We start from the raw sequence: 16,238 nt of genomic DNA, 5'->3' as shown, positions 1-16,238 counted from the left end.
ACCGATAGCCGAAGGAGATCGAAAACGTTTACGACAAAACGAGGCAGGCGTAAGTGGTGGGGTGTAGACGGAGGGGCGGCACATTCGCCTGCTCGACGACGCACACAGCAGAGGATAGTCCCAGTGGTGGGTTGTGTGGGGGGGGCGTGGAGGAGGGAGGGGCGGTAGGAAAGAGCGGCGCGGATGTTGAGCGATGGGAAATCTGTTGGGCAGCACCCTGCTGTAAACTCTTACCGTCCCGACCTATTCCATTGCATCCCACCAACTTTGTCGTCCGCATCTCCCTCGCTGCGCCGCTGGGCGCGTTTGCTGCATTGGAGCCGTTCGCCGTCGTGCGTCGTCGCGACAGTGAGAGGAACCAAGGTAGAAAAGGTGGGTTGCAAGCTTGCGCATCGCGTGCTGGCCTCCTCTCCCCACCCCCCACCCCTTTCTCTCCCTGACGACCTTTCCCACATCTCCGCGCCATTTCCGTCATCGATCGCTTCCCGCTTCTCTGCCTCCCCTCTCTCCTGCCCTCCTCTCGCCCGCGTCTACGATGCGCGGCACATACGCCCAAGCATACACGCATACATGCGGTGGGGAAGCGCCGCGCTCGGATCCGCGTCGTTATCCACAGCTCTGCTGCCGTGTTCATGTGATCCGTTGTTTTTTCTCGGTCTCTGCCGTTGTCTATCGTGCAGGCGCACCCTTACTTTCCCGTCCTCTGTGGCGCCTTAGCGGACGCATCCATACGTAGACGCTCTGCCAGTCGTGGACGAGCGTCCCGTTTTCGGTTTGCTTTCTGTTCTTTCCTCTCTCTTGCTCTGCGTTAGTGTCGGTGTGAAGGCACACACACACACGTACGATATGGACCAAAAACAAATGCAAAAGCTGCTCCTCATGGGGCCTGGCGGTGCCGGAAAGACGTGCATGCGCAGCATCATCTTCGACAACTACCTTCCTCGCGATGCGCTGCGGCTCGGCATCACCATCTCGCTCGATCAGAGTCAGGTACACATACTGCGCAACCTCTTTTTGAACCTTTGGGACTGCGGCGGCCAGCATCGCTACGTCACGGAGTACCTCAATCGCCAGAAGGAGTACATCTTCCGCTACGTCGGCGTGATGCTGTTTGTGTTTGATATCAACAGCATGTGCCGTGACAGCCATGGCGGAGTCGGTGGTGCTGGTGGCGAGGCCAGCAGCGCGACGACGGACTGGAAATTGCCGGAGATGCTAGAGTACTTCCGCGAAGCGATGCGTTTTATTCGCCAGTACAGCCCCAAGGCAAAGGTGTTCGTGCTCCTGCACAAAATCGATCTCATTCACAAAGATGTCCGCGAGGAAATCTTCCAGGCGCGCAAGCAAGAGATCCTGAACGCGATCGAGGCCGGCGATGGCATGGACATTGAGTTCTTTGGCACCAGCATCTGGTCTGATTCGCTCTACTTAGCCTACAGCTCGGTCGTGCGTTCTCTAGTGCCGCACCGAGACGTGCTGATGGAGACGATGCGCGGCATCGCGATTGCATGCGACGCTGCCGAGGTGGCGCTGTACGAGCGGAGTACGTTTTTGTGCCTGACGCACATCAGCCGCAAGACTGCCGTCGATGGCTCTGCGGCGCTGTTTTTGCAAGGCGACGGGGAGCTGCGCACGACGGAGGTGAGCGAGACGGTGAAGCACTTTAAGCTGAGCTGCATGAACAATACAACCAGTCTTGGCGGGCTGAGCATTGCCACGGAGACGTTCACGGCGCTTTTGTGTCCGTTCACGGAGTGCACGCACGTGCTGGTCGTGTCGGTGGACCCGAAGGTGAGCGTGGAGCTGCACCGCCTCAACGTGAACGCCGCGCGACGCCGCTTCGAGCGGTTTCTGGACTCCGATGATGCGGCCGCGTGTGCGATGCGCGAGGTTCTGTAAGAGGGACAGAGGCGCAGCGGAGGATAGAGGGAAGAAAGGCGCCGGTGCGTGCGTGGGAAGGATACTCGTCCCTCTCTCTCTCTCCTCTTCCTCCTCCCACCGGATCACGTCATAGTCACTGCACGTGGCACGCCGCCACCCCCCTCTCCGTCCTTCCCCGTCACCGCTGATCTTGTCCGCTCCCTCGTCGCATCTCCGTGGGGTCTTCTCAGGAGAAGAGGGCAACACGTCTCTTGCCAACCCCTAAGGGCGGGCACGTCGACGAGCGTGGCTACTCGCTGCTGTTCTCGTTGGCTGTTCTGTTGTTCGCGGCGGATGAACGTGTGGCTCTCCCGCACCCCCACACACGCCACCACCGCCACCTGATTTACCGCTTTGATTTGTGTGCATTGGCAGGGGAGGAGGTGAAGTCTGCCTCTTCTCTCCCACTCTCTCGTGTCCACCCCGCGTTGCCTCGTGCATGTAAAAGCGCGAAAACGATAGGCGAAAAGAGTACTTACACCACATCGGAGTCGCCGGTAGAAGGAGGAGGGGGGAAGGCGTGCTGATGGGCCACGTAGCACAGGCGAGTAGGCGCACACGCGAAAGGGGCTGCGAAGCTCATGCGGTTCAGCTGCCATGCTAGCTTCATCCATGGCCATGCTCTGCTAGTGCGACGCGGTATGACCGTACGGCGTTGCCGTACGGAGAGAGGAACATGCATGTGCTCCTCTGAAACCTCCGAGTGAGCCTCCTCAGCCCCCCCTCCCCCATACACACCGCCCTCGCCCCCCCGTCGAAGTCGTCACCGCCATTCGCCTTGACATGGTGGATCCCCTTATCGAATCGATAGATCGACCTTCATCGCTCCCTGCCCGCCTGCCCTTCTCCCCCCCTCTGTTTCTCTCGCAGCATCCCGCGCCGAAAGCGCGTCGAGCACCAAAGCAGCACAAAAGAAAAACCACGCAAGCAAAAAAAAACGTGCACACGCACGCGCAAAGGGCGGGGGCAACTGCTTCTCCAGTGCTCTTCTTCTCCCCTTCTGTCTCTTCCATTCTCGACCTCGTCGCTGACAGTAACAAGCACGTACACACAAAGTTGCCTTGATGCTGCGATGGAGGAGTTGTCATCATCGCCACGCGCGTCTGCATCACCTCCAGGTGCGCTACCGATTTGGAGCGTTGGCCACGCCGTCACTTCGTCCTTGAGGTGTTGCACAGCCTACCGCGGTCGCTATGTCGTGTACGCCGCCACAGACAACTGCGTTGCCCTTGTCGACGTGATGACAGAGCATCCGGGCAGCATCCCTGCGGAGGCGCGCTGGAGATATTCGATGCGCTTGTGTTTCCTCGCCTCGCCGTGCGAATGCATCAGCTTTGTAGCCGGCCACCCTGAGAAGGACGTCATGTGCGTCGGCACAGCCCACCACGGCCTCTACGTGACCTCCCTCACGAGCCCTGCGCTGACAGAGGAAGCAAAGCTGCCGCGCTCGATCACGGGCGACTGCACCTACGGTGCCACCTTTCTTTTCAGGGAGGGGGTAAACTACTTGGCATTCTCGTCGCTGCTGCATAGCCGACCATCCGACCAAACGCCGCACCGGCTCTCGCTCTGGAGCATAGACACAAAGGCGCTGCTCTGGCGTGGTGCCATAGGGCCTCTGCGCAGCATGTGCAGCCTTGCATTCGACCTCTCATTCGCGGCCTGCACCGCCGGCAAGGTCGGCCTGTTTAGCGTCCAATGCGCGGCTGCTGCCGATGTTGGTAGCGCTGAGACATCGACTGACGGTCAAGCACCCAAGCAGAGAGAGCGCAATCGCCTGATGGTGCTGAGCCGCCACTGCAGCACTGTGGAAGAGCTGCACGACGCTGAGTATATGTGCTGCGTGGCAAGCCCGGTGGAGCGTGAGGAGGCTTACCTCGCGCTGACCAGCAGCGGATTTCTCGTGGCCTTCAGCAGCTCTACGGGGTCTGTGATGCGGTGGATGGACTGCAAGGTGCCATCCGCCACAGCGCTGTGCGGCGTGGGAAAGGAGAGCCTCGTACTGACGGGTGCCATCGCCCGCCTCTTCCATGCCGAGACGTGGGAGTTTCAGGGAAAGGTGAAGTGGCACGACGGCCTCGCTGCCACCGCCTCTACCGGCAGTGGTGGTGGCGGCGGCATCGATGAGAGCAGTGCAGCGAAGGACGTGCACGAGAATGCGGCGACGGCGGCGGCTCTCGCGAGCGATACTACTGTCTTTACATGCGGAGTCCGTGCAGGCAACGGGGTGCTGGCCCTCTTTCACCAGGGCAGCGCGGTCTCCTTTCACTCGATGGAGCCAAAGACGGGCACGCAACGGATGAGCATGCGCCGCATTTCCGTCTTCACCCCGCCCCCCTTGGGGCCTGCGGAGCCTGCGGAAGTTTGGTATTTAAATGCCGAGTACTGGTGCTGGTGGACCCCGCAGGCGTTGATGTTTGTTTGCCCCCCTGGCTGCACGCTGATTAACGCGTTTGGCAACCCCTCCACCTGTGCGACGCTGCACCCTGCAACTGGTGTGGTGGTGCTTTTCGACACGGTGCATCATGCCCTCGTCGCTTACGGTGTTACATCGGGAACGCCAGCCGAGCTGGGCAGTGCTACTATGGACGCCAACGAGAGCATTCTCAGTCTTTCCAGCTCTCCCACTGGCGATATTGTGTACGCGCTGACGACGTCGGCGGCGGTGACTGGGGCGAGTGGGTCCTCGGGCCTGCGGCTTCGCTGCTTTAGATGCTGCTGGACGCAGACGTCAAAGGACGGCAGCGGCAAGGGCGGCCGCGTTCTCCATCTGGAGAGGATGCATAACAGGGGCCCCACCTCGGTGCCCGCTGACACGCACGCTGTAGTTGTGTTTAGCGGCGGCGATAAGGCCTCCCCGGGGTCTGCGCCCAGAGCCGCGGACGCGGACCGAGTTGTGGCAGTGCAGCGCGCGTCCATCACCGCTCTCGACAGCAGCGCGTCAGCTGCTGATCGCGCATCCACGTCGGCATTGTACACCCATACGGATGCCATCCACTGCGTGATCCCCTTCCGGGGCGGCCTCGTTGTGGCCGGGGTGGCCACCTCCGCATATGTGCAGTGGAAGGGTGCATCGCAATGGGTCGTCAAGCCGCTCCCAGAGCCGACCGCCACGACGACTGTAACGACGGATAGTGAGGCGAAGGTGTGTGTGGTGGCGACCGTGGCGAGGCATCGACCAGATATCGTGACAGTTTGCCGCGGGTCTAGCCTCTCGGCGTGGCAGATGAACGGCGACTGCCCCTCACTCGTCGCCACGTGCACTGTTGCGAATCCGGTGCGCGCCATGTGCACTGCCGCAGACAAGGAGAACGCGGAGCTGCTTGTGTGGACGCTTTGGCCAGGCGGTTTCGACTTGTACAAGCTAGGGCCGTTGCATCGGTCGGCAGAGCTTCGCAACCATTCGGAGAGACTTCTCCCACCACCTAAAGAGGTTGCCGAAAAGAGCGGCGTAGCTCCGTCGCCATCGACAGCACCAGCACCTCTGTCATCATCGCGCACCCCTCACACGGCGCGGTTGCGGCCCGCGCGCACCCCGCGTGTTCTCTCCACCAAAGCAGCTGCCGTGTCGAAGGCAACATCGAATACACGCAGGCAGCGCCGCACCACATCCGCATGCGCCCCGTCTAGTCGCGAACTCAGCGACCGCTTTGAGGAGCTGACCGGCTTTTACGCACGCCAGAAGCGCGACAGCCAGGCGGGCGAGCACACGCGCACCCCACGTTCGGCAGGCCCCTCTCGGCACTCCCAGCCTTCTACCATCACGGCCACAGAGAGAAGCGTGCCCTCGCCTCAGGACGACGGTGCGCTAGCGCCATCGTACGCGCTTCGCGATCGTGAAGCGGAGGCGCCGTCGAACCTTCCGACCGCCTCGAACTCGGCTGCCTCGGCGGTGGATGTCTCAGAGCTGACTGTGGACTCGCAGGTGCTGCGCGCCGGGGTAGCGGCCGCGGCGGGCGCAAGTCCCCGAAACGGCGGCACCTCGGCATCCTTCGAAAGAGCAGGTGCTGGTGGGCCTGCCGCGTGCCCCGACAGCCCGCAACAGCGGCGGGACGCACAGCGCGCCCCTGCTCGGCTGCCACAGGACCCAGAGGATCTCGTCATGCGCAGTTCCACTGGCGGCGGTGAGGCAAAGCCGCCTTTTCTCTCGGTATTTTCGCAGCAGGAAGAGCGACCGTCGGATGCTGCGAAGCAACCCTGTGGCCCGAATAGCAGCAGCACCTCAACGACGACGGAGCAGTTTACCGTACAGGCCCGCCACCTTCGAGAATCTCTTCTGCACTTGAAGGAGTTGCTGGACCATAGCGACTTGCCGGAATCCGCGAGCGACGCGTCCTTTGGCGCCGCTGAGGAAGCGGACCTCGACGAACTTTCGGCCCTCCTCACGACAGTAGCGGTGCAGCTGCAGCTGCGCCAGGTCCGGCGCTCCGGTGAGAGTGCGCTTGCCAACGCTAACAGGGCATCCTCCGCCGCTGGTGAACAGAGCGCCATGCCTGACGCGTACGCGGTGGTGGCAACAGAGCTCGCCCGCATACAGGCACAGAATGCGAGGCTCGAGGAGCAGAACCGCATTATCCTAGCGAAGCTGCGCGGCGGGCCGCACTAAATGGGCAGCGGTGCCGCACAAAAACACTATCCGCCTCTCCATTTATTGTTTCTCTCTCCCCGCCCCTCACTCCCTCCTCGCTCTGCGCAGCCTGACTGCTGCTTGCCTTCCCCCCTTCCGCTGCACTTGTCATTAGCCGCTGCATGGCGACTATGCCTCGCCGTGTGCTGGTGGATGCCCCTGTGTGTGTGGATCGTTGGCTTGCTTCTCTCGCTCATTTTTTGTTTGCTTGCTTCCCGATCCTTTGCCGTTTTAAGCATCGGTGCGTACCCCCCACCCCCTCTCCATCTCGCCGCCTTTTCGTTGCTTACCGAATTCGGCCTCAGGTAAAGAGTCTCGAACTGTGCGGTCGCATCGTTGGCTCGAGCCCAGTCTTTGCTCCTCCCATGCTGTGTGTGTGCTCCCCTTCCCCTCGACGTGATGCGCTCCTTTTCTGGACGTATCACCGACATCTCAAGCCTTGACCAACACCTTGCCGAACGGCTTCCCGTCGGCTGTGTTTCTCTTGGTCTCCTCACCGCGATGATGGCGACGGGGGTGGGGAGGGGGAGGGAAGGGTCTCCACACAGTGGTGCCTCCCAGGAAGGGGTCCAGTAGCCCCACCCGCTCAGTGGGAAAGGCGAGCAGCCCCCTCCCCACACCCCCTCTCTCTGCCTCTCTCTAGCCCTGCCAACTGCCCCGAGTCATCCCTGGTAGCGGCACCGCGGCCGGCTACATGCGCCGGAGCGCCGTGCGGCAGTGCACCCGCTTGCGCCACCCACACGATGGGTACGGAGCCGGGCGTGGCACGGGCGTATGTGACCCGGCCCCGGCCGCCCACTGTGGTGCGGCGAGTCTGCGCCACTCGGATGGGGAGGAGGGGGGAGTGCGCGGCGTGGGTGCGTGGGCAGAGTACGAGACGGGGGCCGCGCTCTGCTGACGGAGTCGGCGCCTTGCTGTCGTGCCTGCACGCGCGATGGACCGGTGCCAGGGCGTGAGGGGGGGAGCTCGTAACGTACGGGAGCGAATAGGCACGCGGAAGGGCAGCAAATGAAAATACGTCTTCTTGCGTATCGTCAGTGCCGTGGGCAGACATCCCTTTTTTTACAGCGCTGTGCTATTGGCCGCTGATCTTCAGCCGAAGAGGTGAACTTCCGTGAAAGGGCCACACAACAACGAAAAAAACTTCGCTCCAAACGCGGCTGCGAAAGCTCCTCACATCAGCCAGTGAGTGCGCCGCTCGCTCGCTTCTTCCATTCGGCGCCGCCACCCGGTCTCGTGCCGTTGCCATGAAGAGCGCGTGACGATTTCTGCAGGGAGCAGCGCGGAAGCTTGCGTGTGCGTTGGGCGTTCGCACTTTTCTATATGGGCGTTGCTCGTCCTCATCGTCTCCTCCTCATGTCCTTGTCGCCTCTTCCTGTGGCCCTCCAAATGTTGTCGCTGCTCAGGTGCGTGCGTTGGGGTTGGGGAGGCGGCTTTGTCTCGCCGGGCGGAGTTACGAAAACAGTCGTAACTGAGAGCGTCACTTCGGCCCTAAAGGGAGACTCAGCCGCTCTTGGCAACCGCACATAGACGTTGACACAATCGCACGCTCATTCGCAGACATAGCCTTCCCTCCGCTGCGTCAGACTCTGGCCTTCATTTTTGTCATCTCAGTGTCTTGCCCGCGGGGCGAATCTCAGCAACATCGCTCTACAAGGACGGGTTCAGTGGCTCGTGATCTTTTTGGAGCCCTGCGCCGTCATGCGTGTGTGTCTGCGGCCGTGAAGCGAGTGCGCACGTGCAGCGTTGCTATTTACATATATGTATATATTAATGCAGCCCTCACGACGACCATGGTTGATGCATGCCCGACCTCTGGCGGTGCGACGTTGTCTGAGGTAGCGCGCGAGTGGTACTGCTTTGTTGCGAAGCTTGTTATTGGTGAGGTGGCGGCTGCCGACATTGGATGCTACAGGAGCGCACATCACACGCGATGGATGGAGCGCTGCAGCCTCACGTCGGAGACGGTAGATGAAGGGGAGCGGTGCTCTCGGCAGCGAGCCGAGCGCAGCCCTTCCGAGCACCTCATCAGCCAACTTGCGCGGCTTTGCCCGCTCGTTTGTCCCACAGCCGGAGGGGATGGCCTCTGTGGCGATGCCGAAACGCTGCCTACAACAGATAGGGCGGCCTTCCCGTTCCCGCTCAGCAGTGCGAGTGCAGGGATCGTCGAGGTGTCACCGTGGTGGCAGTACATTACGGCATCATTGCTACCGAACTGGTGGGTCGGTGCCGCCAGCGCCATCGACGCTCTTTGCGATGCCGTGGACAGGTACGTTGATTCGACTGTTTTATTACCCACTGCCTGCTCCCCTGTCTGCTTGCTACTGGCAGCCGCGCTTGGCGGTCAGTCGTTGTCGCAGATCGAGGCTGAGCTTACAGAGGAAAGCTGCATCATGGCGGGGCTGCTACTCCACCGAGATGTGCGACCACGCAGTGGGCCGTCCTATGCGACGGTGGTGTCGCCTGTACTCGTGGTGTTGGACTTGGATGGAACGTTGCTCCGCTCCCCCCTCAGCACTGTCTCGCTTCTAGCGGCGCAGGCGGCGACGGCGGCGGAGGTACGCGCGCTGTTCGTGGACGCAGATTTTCTAGGTGCGTTCTGCGAGGCGGTCAACCGGCAGGGCCATGAGCTTGCGATCTGCTCCCTGACAGAGGGGACGGCAGATCAGCGGGCCACGTGTCTGTCCGTCGCTGAGGCGGTTCTGTGCCTGCTCTCGCGAGTTCTTCCACCGACTCGCTCGTATCTCACGAGCACTGAGGATGTTGTGTGTTTGCCGCGGTCGATGGCGGGACCAGGGAAGATGTACCACTTGCAAGAGCTGCAGCAGCGCCGCAACGCGCGAGACGAGGGGCAGTGCTCGCGAAAGAGTGAGACTCCTCCGTCGCCCCCGCAGCAACAGAAGCAGCAAGCAGACGACACTGGAGCTGAAGCCGCGGATGATGTCGGTGATTTCATGCAAACCGGCGTCTCTCCGTCGCCTCCTCGAACTTCCTCTCCCCGCGATGATATGTTGGGCGGACAGCAGAACCGGTCGACGCTTCTGCTGCCAAAGTGGCTTAGCACGGACATGGTGCTAATCGACGACGACAGAGAGAACTGCCGCATGGCGGTGACGCAGGGCTACCACGCCGTACCGTGCGCCGAGACGGGAATGAGCGTCTCGTGGTACGCGGCCAATCCAGAGCTGCAGGTGCTCCTCGGCATTCCGGCAAGCGAGGTGGTGCCGCGCAGCGATGCTAGCTCACAGAGGGCGCAGCTGTGATGCCGGGCAAAGGCTGTCATGCATTGTGGGATAGGTGCACTTCGGTTGTATGCGGCAGGCGTCGTTTTCTTTACCGCGCGCTTCCTCAGCCGTTTCCGGCCGGCACAGGGCCCGGCTGTATAGCGCAGGCGCCAACGCTAATATGGTGACGCAGTGTTGTGTAGGCGCCGGTGTGCACGCAGGAGTGCGCACGATGGTAGTTTGGTGCTCCACAAATAACGGATGATCACGATGGGCGGCCACAGCCGCAGTGCTGGCGGCCATGGTGAAACAAAGGGGAGTGGAAAAAAAAAACAGGCTGATAGTAGGCGATGACAGCACGAGGCGTGGCCGTCGTCTTATGGTGACTGCCAGCAAGGAGGTCAATGCATCTGCTGAAGAAGAGCGATAAGGGGAAATAGTGCACGCTAGAAGGATTCGCTCCACAGGAAACGAAACGATATGGCACGGGGCAGGCAGATCGAGGAGGAATGGCAAGGCGGGGGCCGGTACCCTCTTACCTCCTCCCTCATCCCGTTAATCATTATCGCTGCATCTCACTCACTCACCTCACCTCACCTCACCCCTGACATCTCACCTCCTCTGCTCCTCATCACACAAACGCACGGCAATCAGAGAGTGCTTAATGACTGCTGCTGCTGCGGCTTTGTGTCTTTTCTCCCTTTTGGCGTCACGCACTCTCTCTCTGCAAACAAATCGGGGTTAGCGCATCGCCCCCCCTTCACCAATCTTCACACGCCGCTCAAGTCCCCTCCCCCCCGCGTGTGCGCGCTTAACCTGAATTCTTGTACCCGGGCTCCCTCTCACGGCCGTCGCCCTCTGACAAGCACACACAACAGGAACGCACATCGCACATTGCTCATTCCTTTCCTCCATTTATTTACGCTAAACATTGGGCCTGCTGTTTTGGCGCTCGCATTGAGCTGCTTTTGCTTGCTGTGGTAATTGTGTGATCTGAGACCCCCTCTGCATCCTTGTCTCGTCGGCTCTCCTAGTCCCCCTCTCCCTCTCTCTCTGGCTGTTTCGCATTCGTCGAGCTACATATTTGGTGGCTGCTACTGCTGCTGGCGAGGACGTCTGTGTGTGTGTGTGTGTGGTATGGTGTGTGGCTGGCGTCTGTTGCGGTGGCTCTTTTTCTTTCGCTTTCCCGTTTGGTGTGTATATGCGCGCCTTGTTTCGCATGTGAGCAGCTGGTCTCCGTCTCTTCGTCTTCTCGGTGTGCATTCGAGCCTCCGTTCCTATCCTCCCTCTCTGGCGCTGGCCTTTCCTTCCCGCCTTATATCCCCCCAAACACACACACACACACACACGCCGCGACCCTCTCCGCTTGTCTTTGGCCTTTTCCCTTTTTTTTCAAGCTTTACTCCTTTTGCCCCCTCCCCCCCATCCTGCCAGTCATTGCCGTGCGACTGCACCCAGTGCACTTTCTTCACCACCGTTACCCCAACCCCTCTCCCCTTCTCACCCGAACTCTTCCTTGCACACTAACGGTTTGGTGTTCGCCTGCTTTTTCTTCGCCTTGGGTGTTGTTGTTCCCTCCCCCTCCCGATTTTTCTCTTTCGTACCACTTGCGGTGGTACGGACCTTTTTGTGTGTCTTCTCGAGCTTAGCATAAATTTATTTCGCTTCTCTCTCTCTCTGCGTACGCGTTTGTGTCAGTGCTACTGCCCTCTCGACGTCGGCCTTTTTTTGTTTGTTTTCTTCTTAGGACGCCTACTCCCATACCGTCTCCTCTTGAGCTGTGCTTCGGTGTGCGACGGACGTGAGAAGTGTTGAGTTGGCCTAGCGCTACTTGTGCCATCCACCCCCGCCTTCTCTTCCTTTCTCTGCCTGGAAGCGCGCGCGTCGGCGTCTGCGGGTGTGCTCTTACGGCCTGTTTTTTTTTTCTCGTATGTGTGTGCTTGGTTCACATATACCCTGTAGGAGCCAAAGTAACCATGCCCGTCACAGCGCCTTGCTGGCGCAAGTGCCTCCCCGCCAGCATCTTTCCAGGGAAGATCTGCAATAGAATTTGCTGCACGGAGGCGGACGTGGAAGATGACACAGAGGTGATCGTGTACCTCAACGATCCGGAGTCGAACGCCGCGTTTCACTATCCGTCGAATTTCATTTGCACGTCGAAGTACACATTCCTTACGTTCCTCCCGCTCGGCCTTTTGTTTCAGTTTAAAAGGGCGAGCAATGTGTATTTCCTCGTCACGATGATATTCAGCCTCGTCCCGGGCGTGGCCCCAATTAGTCCGGCAACGTCGATCGTGCCGCTGGTCGTTGTACTCGTCGTTGCGCTCATCAAAGAGGGCGTAGAGGATATCAAGCGGCATCAGGCAGACAACCGCGCGAACTCGATCGCGGCGCTGGTGCTGCGTAACGGCGAACTTGTCTCCGTGAAGAGCAAGGAGGTCCACGCTGGCGACGTCATGGTCATCAAGAACGGTGAGGAGGTGCGTGCCGATGTCGTCATGTTCGCCACGTCCGTCGAGGAAGGACAAGCGTTCATTGACACATGCAACCTGGACGGCGAGACAAGCCTGAAGTCGCGCAAGGCGCTGGAGGCGACCTGGCATCTCTGTGAAGTTGAGGCGGTGATGAATAGCAAGGCTGTGTTGCACACAAGCGTGCCGGACCCGGGACTGCTGTCGTGGACCGGGCTCCTAGAGCTGAATGGCGAGGAGCACGCCCTGTCGCTGAATCAGTTCCTCTACCGCGGCTGCGTGTTGCGCAACACAGACTGGGTTTGGGGCATGGTCGCCTATGCCGGTGTCGATACAAAATTGTTCCGCAACTTGAAGGAGAAGCCGCCCAAGTCGTCGAACCTTGACCGCAAGCTGAACTACCTGATCATTGCCATCATCATCTTTCAGAACATTATGCTCCTCATCGTCACCTTACTGGCGCTCACGTGGAACCGCAATCACAGGAACACGCCGTACCTCGTCTTCTTCATCGATATGTACACGAATGGGCGCCTGTGGGGATCCCGGTACTTGACCTACTTCATCTTGCTGAGCTACTGCGTGCCGATTTCGTTGTTCATCACGATTGAGCTGTGTAAGGTGATTCAGGCGCAGTGGATGCGGGTGGACTGCCACATGATGGAGTACATGAACAACTGCTGGCGGCACTGCCAGCCGAACACGTCAAACCTCAACGAGCAGCTGGCAATGGTGCGCTTTATCTTCAGCGACAAGACTGGAACGCTGACGGAGAACGTCATGAAGTTCAAGCGAGGCGACGCTCTTGGCATTGCGATCGACGTCGACAACATGGACCAAATTATCGCACGCCTGCGCAAGGAGGACAAGTCGAAAGGGCTGGGGCCTCTGCAGGAGTACTTTCTCGCGTTGGCCTTGTGCAACACGGTCCAGCCCTTCACGGACGATGCGGCAGACTTTGGTGTGCTCTACGAAGGCAGCTCTCCCGACGAGGTGGCGCTGGTCGAGACCGCTGCGGCGGCCGGGTATCGCCTCATCAGCCGCACGACGAAGGCCATCACGATCCTTATGCCCAACGACACGCGCAAGTTGTACAACATCCTCGCCACGCTCGAGTTCACGCCGGAACGCAAGATGATGAGCATCATCGTTGAGGACAGTGACACCAAGAAGATTATGCTGTACAATAAGGGGGCTGACAGCTTTGTCAAACCTCAGCTGAGCCGCGCCCCAGACGTGCAGGGGCACATGGAGAAAATCGACAGCTCTCTGACGGAGATGTCGGCGTTGGGGCTGCGCACGCTGCTTGTGTGCGCCAGGGAGATCACGCGGCGTCAGTTCGACCCGTGGCTCGAGGAATTCGTGAATGCCGGCAAGGCCCTGCACAATCGAAGCGCCAAGGTTGACAAAGTCTGCTGGGAAATGGAGAAGGACATGCGGCTCATCGGCGTCACCGCCATCGAGGACAAGCTCCAGGATGAGGTGGCGGAGACGCTGTCCTTTTTCTTGAGCGCCGGTGTCATCATTTGGATGCTCACAGGTGACAAGCGCGAGACCGCAGTGACGATCGCGGCAACATCGACCCTCTGCGACCCGCGCAATGACTTCATCGACCACATAGACATCGGCCACCTGAGCCCGTCGGATCCGAAGGCGATTGAGCGCGTCGGGCACGATCTCGATGTGGTGGAACAGCACCTCGCCCTCAAGGGATCTCCTCAGGAGCGGCGCTGCACCCTCGTCGTCGACGGCCCGGCGCTGAACATCGCGATGGAGTTTTACTTTGACCAGTTCCTGCGCGTCTCCCAGCAGGTGAACTCCGCCGTCTGCTGCCGCCTCACGCCCATCCAGAAGGCAAACGTCGTCAACATGTTTCAGAAGTCGACCGGCAAGACAGCGCTGGCCATCGGTGACGGCGCCAACGACGTCTCCATGATACAGGAAGGGCGTGTTGGTGTCGGTATTATCGGCCTGGAGGGCGCGCAGGCAGCCCTTGCCGCGGATTACGCGATTCCACGCTTCAAACATCTGCGCCGTCTCTGTGCCGTGCACGGCCGCTACGCGCTCTTTCGCAATGCCAACTGCATTCTGGCCAGCTTCTACAAGAACATCACGGTGTCGGTAGTGCAGTTTATCTTCGCCTTTTACACAGGCTTTTCGGGGCAATCGCTATTTAATGGATGGCTGCTGGCATTTTACAACGTCTTGCTGACAAGTATCCCACCCTTCTTCATGGGCATCTTCGAGAAGGACCTGCCAGAGGATGCCCTGATGGAGCGACCAAAGCTGTACACACCCCTATCGCATGGTGAGTATCTGGACGTGATAACGCTGCTGCGGTGGTTCATGGAGTCGATCACCACGGCAGTGATTCTATTTTACGCTGCCTTCTCGACGCTGGTCCATCAAGACGGTGCCTATCAGCGCTACAGTGGCAGCGAGACGGGCACACTCATCTTCAGTGGCTTGATTCTGGTCGTTCTCACCCGTTTTGCGCTGCAGATCCGCTACTGGCAGTGGCTTCAAGTGATCGGCGTCGGCCTGTCAGCGCTTCTGTTCTTCCTCATCATTCTGATGTACTCCCTCATTCCCTCGCTCCTTGGCGACACGAGCTTTTACTTCCAGGCGTTCGACCTGATGTCGACCGCGAAGTTTTGGTTTTACCTGCTCTTCTACATCGGCGCGGAGGTGGTGATCACTCTTGGCTTCCTCGTGTTCCGAAAGTACCTCTTCCCCACTTTGCGCGACATCGCTGAGCGGCAGTACGCCTTACAAAATGGTGGCCTGCTGTGAAGGCCTTTACGCAGTAAGGGGAGACGAAGGTGAAGGAGAATGGGCGGGTGGTGTGCTCGTGCGTGTGTTGGTAAGTGTGCTCTTGCGTGTTTGTGTCGGGGAGGAGGGTAAACGGCGGTGATGGAAGCAGCGCACGACGCTGAACCGTACATTGCCCCCGAGCGATTCTCTTTTCGCCTTTTCTGTGCTTTAGGACCACTTGTTGGGGTGAAGCGTCTGCACCGTGTCTGGGAATAGAGTATATTTGCCCATGCGAGTGTGTGGATGGGCAGTCGCGCCTTTTTTGTTGTTGTTCACATCCCCTCACTCACCCCCCGCACGCACACACGCATCGTCTCTTCGTTCAGTGACTGTTGCCCCTCCTTTTTCTCTGCATAGGTGAGTGTATGCCCGCGCTAGCGATTGGCTTTAGAGAGGACCTCCCTCTGCTTTCTTATCGGCTCCACATCTGAGGTGGGCGTGCCGGGTCGCATCATTCTTCGCTTTACTTGCACACACGCACATGTGTGTTCTCGGGCACGTGGCCGCAGTGATACACTGCACAGCGCATGGCTGTCATGTGCCCGGTAGAAATGTGCTCCTCCCCACCTCGGGGCATGCGCTGCAAGTGGAGGCGAGGGTAGAGAGACAAGGGAACACCTCGAAAACGTAGCAGAATAGAGAAGGCGACGACGACACCTCACGCGACGCATGAGTACGGTGCGAGACACACGGGCACACGCACACGCATATGTCTCTATGTGCGCGTGTGTGCACACATATGTCTTCGTCTGCAGAGCGAATGCTCCGGAGAGACGAGGGACAAGCGGTGCGGTGCCCTCTCCCCTCCCCCTTCCCCCGACACACATACACACACACATCACCGAAAAAAACGCAAATTTTCATGGCGAAATTCGCAAAGAAAAGAACAAAAACAGGGTAATTTTTTTTTTCGCTGCTCTTTGCGTTTGATTCGGTTGCGCTATCCGTCTCTTGACGGCTAGAGGAAGGGTCTCCACACAGTGGTGCCTCCCAGGAAGGGGTCCAGTAGCCCCACCCGCTCAGTGGGAAAGGCGAGCAGCCCCCTCCCCACACCCCCCTCTCTCTGCCTCTCTCTAGCCCTGCCAACTGCCCCGAGTCATCCCTGGTAGCGGCACCGCGGCCGGCTACATGCGCCGGAGCGCTGTGCGGCAGTGCACCCGCTTGCGCCACCCACACGATGGG

At 59.8% G+C, this 16,238-nt stretch overlaps 4 protein-coding genes across 4 annotated transcripts; all 4 read left to right on the top strand.

The window, feature by feature from the left end:
• Window positions 1–846: 846 nt before the first annotated feature.
• Window positions 847–1,899, top strand: LSCM1_05971 (uncharacterized protein; the record flags this gene model as incomplete). Its single annotated transcript, XM_067323405.1, has 1 exon — window positions 847–1,899. The coding sequence occupies one exon, from the start codon at window positions 847–849 to the stop codon at window positions 1,897–1,899; it is 1,053 nt and encodes a 350-aa protein (XP_067180356.1).
• A 1,093-nt stretch (window positions 1,900–2,992) lies between these two features.
• Window positions 2,993–6,526, top strand: LSCM1_05970 (uncharacterized protein; the record flags this gene model as incomplete). The annotated part of the gene is made up of 1 exon (XM_067323404.1): window positions 2,993–6,526. The coding sequence occupies one exon, from the start codon at window positions 2,993–2,995 to the stop codon at window positions 6,524–6,526; it is 3,534 nt and encodes a 1,177-aa protein (XP_067180355.1).
• A 1,814-nt stretch (window positions 6,527–8,340) lies between these two features.
• On the top strand, window positions 8,341–9,810 carry LSCM1_05969 (uncharacterized protein; the record flags this gene model as incomplete). Its single annotated transcript, XM_067323403.1, has 1 exon — window positions 8,341–9,810. One exon carries the CDS (start codon window positions 8,341–8,343, stop codon window positions 9,808–9,810), a length of 1,470 nt encoding a protein of 489 aa, XP_067180354.1.
• A 1,937-nt stretch (window positions 9,811–11,747) lies between these two features.
• On the top strand, window positions 11,748–15,035 carry LSCM1_05968 (uncharacterized protein; the record flags this gene model as incomplete). The annotated part of the gene is made up of 1 exon (XM_067323402.1): window positions 11,748–15,035. The coding sequence occupies one exon, from the start codon at window positions 11,748–11,750 to the stop codon at window positions 15,033–15,035; it is 3,288 nt and encodes a 1,095-aa protein (XP_067180353.1).
• Between the last annotated feature and the right edge of the window lie 1,203 nt (window positions 15,036–16,238).

Source organism: Leishmania martiniquensis, chromosome 13, assembly GCF_017916325.1.
Source record: "Leishmania martiniquensis isolate LSCM1 chromosome 13, whole genome shotgun sequence".
Classification (NCBI taxonomy): Eukaryota; Euglenozoa; class Kinetoplastea; order Trypanosomatida; family Trypanosomatidae; genus Leishmania; species Leishmania martiniquensis.
This window is presented reverse-complemented; position numbering and strand designations above follow the sequence as displayed.